This window comes from Pundamilia nyererei, unplaced genomic scaffold (genome assembly GCF_000239375.1).
Source record: "Pundamilia nyererei isolate P.nyererei 1_Seehausen unplaced genomic scaffold, PunNye1.0 scaffold00068, whole genome shotgun sequence".
Classification (NCBI taxonomy): domain Eukaryota; kingdom Metazoa; phylum Chordata; class Actinopteri; order Cichliformes; family Cichlidae; genus Pundamilia; species Pundamilia nyererei.
The window spans coordinates 977,174-979,016 of record NW_005187469.1 but is presented as its reverse complement, the minus strand read 5'-3'; the positions used below and the strand labels follow the sequence as shown (position 1 = coordinate 979,016).

At 38.2% G+C, this 1,843-nt stretch overlaps 1 protein-coding gene across 1 annotated transcript in view; it reads right to left on the bottom strand.

Moving 5' to 3' along the window:
- Positions 1-422: 422 nt before the first annotated feature.
- The window catches only part of trappc5 (trafficking protein particle complex subunit 5), a 3,655-nt gene continuing 2,234 nt past the window's right edge, over positions 423-1,843 (bottom strand). The window contains exon 3 of the mRNA XM_005736242.1: positions 423-1,474. Within this exon, the coding sequence (XP_005736299.1) occupies positions 1,178-1,474 (297 nt within the window). The 3' untranslated portion in view covers positions 423-1,177. The remainder of the gene's footprint in view (positions 1,475-1,843) is intronic.

The window sequence follows — 1,843 nt, the reverse complement described above, 5'->3', positions numbered from 1 at the left end:
GTCTGATTTGGGCAGTAACACTCTCGTTAGCGATAATTAGACAAAGCCTTGTCCGCAAAAAAAGTGAACATGTGAAAATTAACTGAATGCAGTACAAATTTAATTTGTTTTAATAAGGATTACTGGCTAAAAAAGGGCCACCCTCGGCACCTGACTCTACCATTTACCACCTTCCGTGCTGTGGAAATTCTTTTATCCCGTTCTAACTTTCAGTTGTACTTTTGTCATGCTGGCATGTTTGCGATCATCAAATTTTTAAAAATTTAATATAACAAATATAACCCAATTAAATACGTTTTTTTTTTTTTTAAATTATTACATTTTGTGACGAACATGTGATGAATATGCAAAAAAAAACAAAAAAACAAAAAAAACAAAAGAGAAATGAGGAGAAATGAAGAAATAAGGAAATGGGTCAATGCTTTTTTCACAGCACAGCATTTACTTTCATATTTGTGAGTTTAAGAAACAAGAGCAGTGCTTTTATTTTCTTTCTGAGACAAATGACTCACTGCCCCTCCCTGGTTTACCAATACTGAATTTTCTAGTTTCTGGTGAAACCACCACAGTTTCTTTTATAAATACCAAAAAGTAAAAAATAAAAAAAAGACAGAAAAAAAACATCCATTCCCAAACATTTTCTTATACATTTACTTATATTTTATAATAACAAAATGCATGTACAAACATTATTTAGCATAAACACATGCTAACCGCAAAGCCGCTGCCTCACCTCTTGAATAGGTCGAGGTAGCAGCATTGCGGTGACCCTGCAGTATAAACATGTGGACACCTGTGCTGACATCAGGCCTGCCAACACAGATTCAGTCACTAACTTTAGCTAATATGAGGAAATGGGACATTTTCTATCAGCTGTTTGGTTTGGGAGCTGCTGATGTCGGTCTACATTGTGTGGTAAAACAAAACCCCTTTTTTAAGATCACTAGAGCAACAAAGGCTTTAAATAAAGAGCTTGTAGTGTTTTGTTTACATTCTGAACTCCTCCCAAATCTCAACCTCCACTGAAAGGCTGTAAAGTCATGTTCTTCACAGCTTTGTTAATCCTGCTTCTCTAACATAAAGAACTCGTTTTATAGTTGAACGTGAATTTTAATACCACTTGAGTCCTGAGAATCCATAATGACGACAAGTCTCCAGCCATTTATCCAACTCCCTCCTATCTTCCTTCCAGTACTTTGTCTCTAGCGATGACAGCCTCATCGAACTTTATCATGAGCGTGGTGCCCTTGTGCCAGTGGACGGTGACCTTGGCGGGGAAGCCGCTGTGGGTGAGAATGGCCTCTATGATCCCTCCCGTGAAGGCCGCGCAGTTTAAGGTGCTGTTCTCCTTGGGAACAGAGATGTAGGTGTTGACGAGGGGCTCCTTCTCTATGATGTAGTAAGTCTTGTCATCGTCGTTGGCTTGCTCAAGCTTGTCTGCTTCCTTACCAAAGAGTGCTCTCCACACAGATACCTGAGAAGGACAAAGAAAATGACAGGATGACAGGGGATGCACAAAACATGTGCAATCCAAAAAAAATTACTTTATTTGCTTTGGGAGAAAGTGTGCAAAGTGACAGGCAATGACTTTTTTCTGCAGCTAAAGGTAGAGGCATAACAAAGATAACACAACTGAGATAAAAATTTAAAAGAAAATGGCAAAATTAGTCATTTAAATAGTGCCAAGATCTAGTTTACCTTTGTTTATGCAAAAACTAATGTAATTTCCATGTGTCTGTTACGCAACATGGGACAGACAGTGATGAACAGTTTTAATCTTTCAGAGCTCTAACATGCAGTCACCTCATGAGCAATTAAAATTCAGCACTGAGCCTGAACTAAG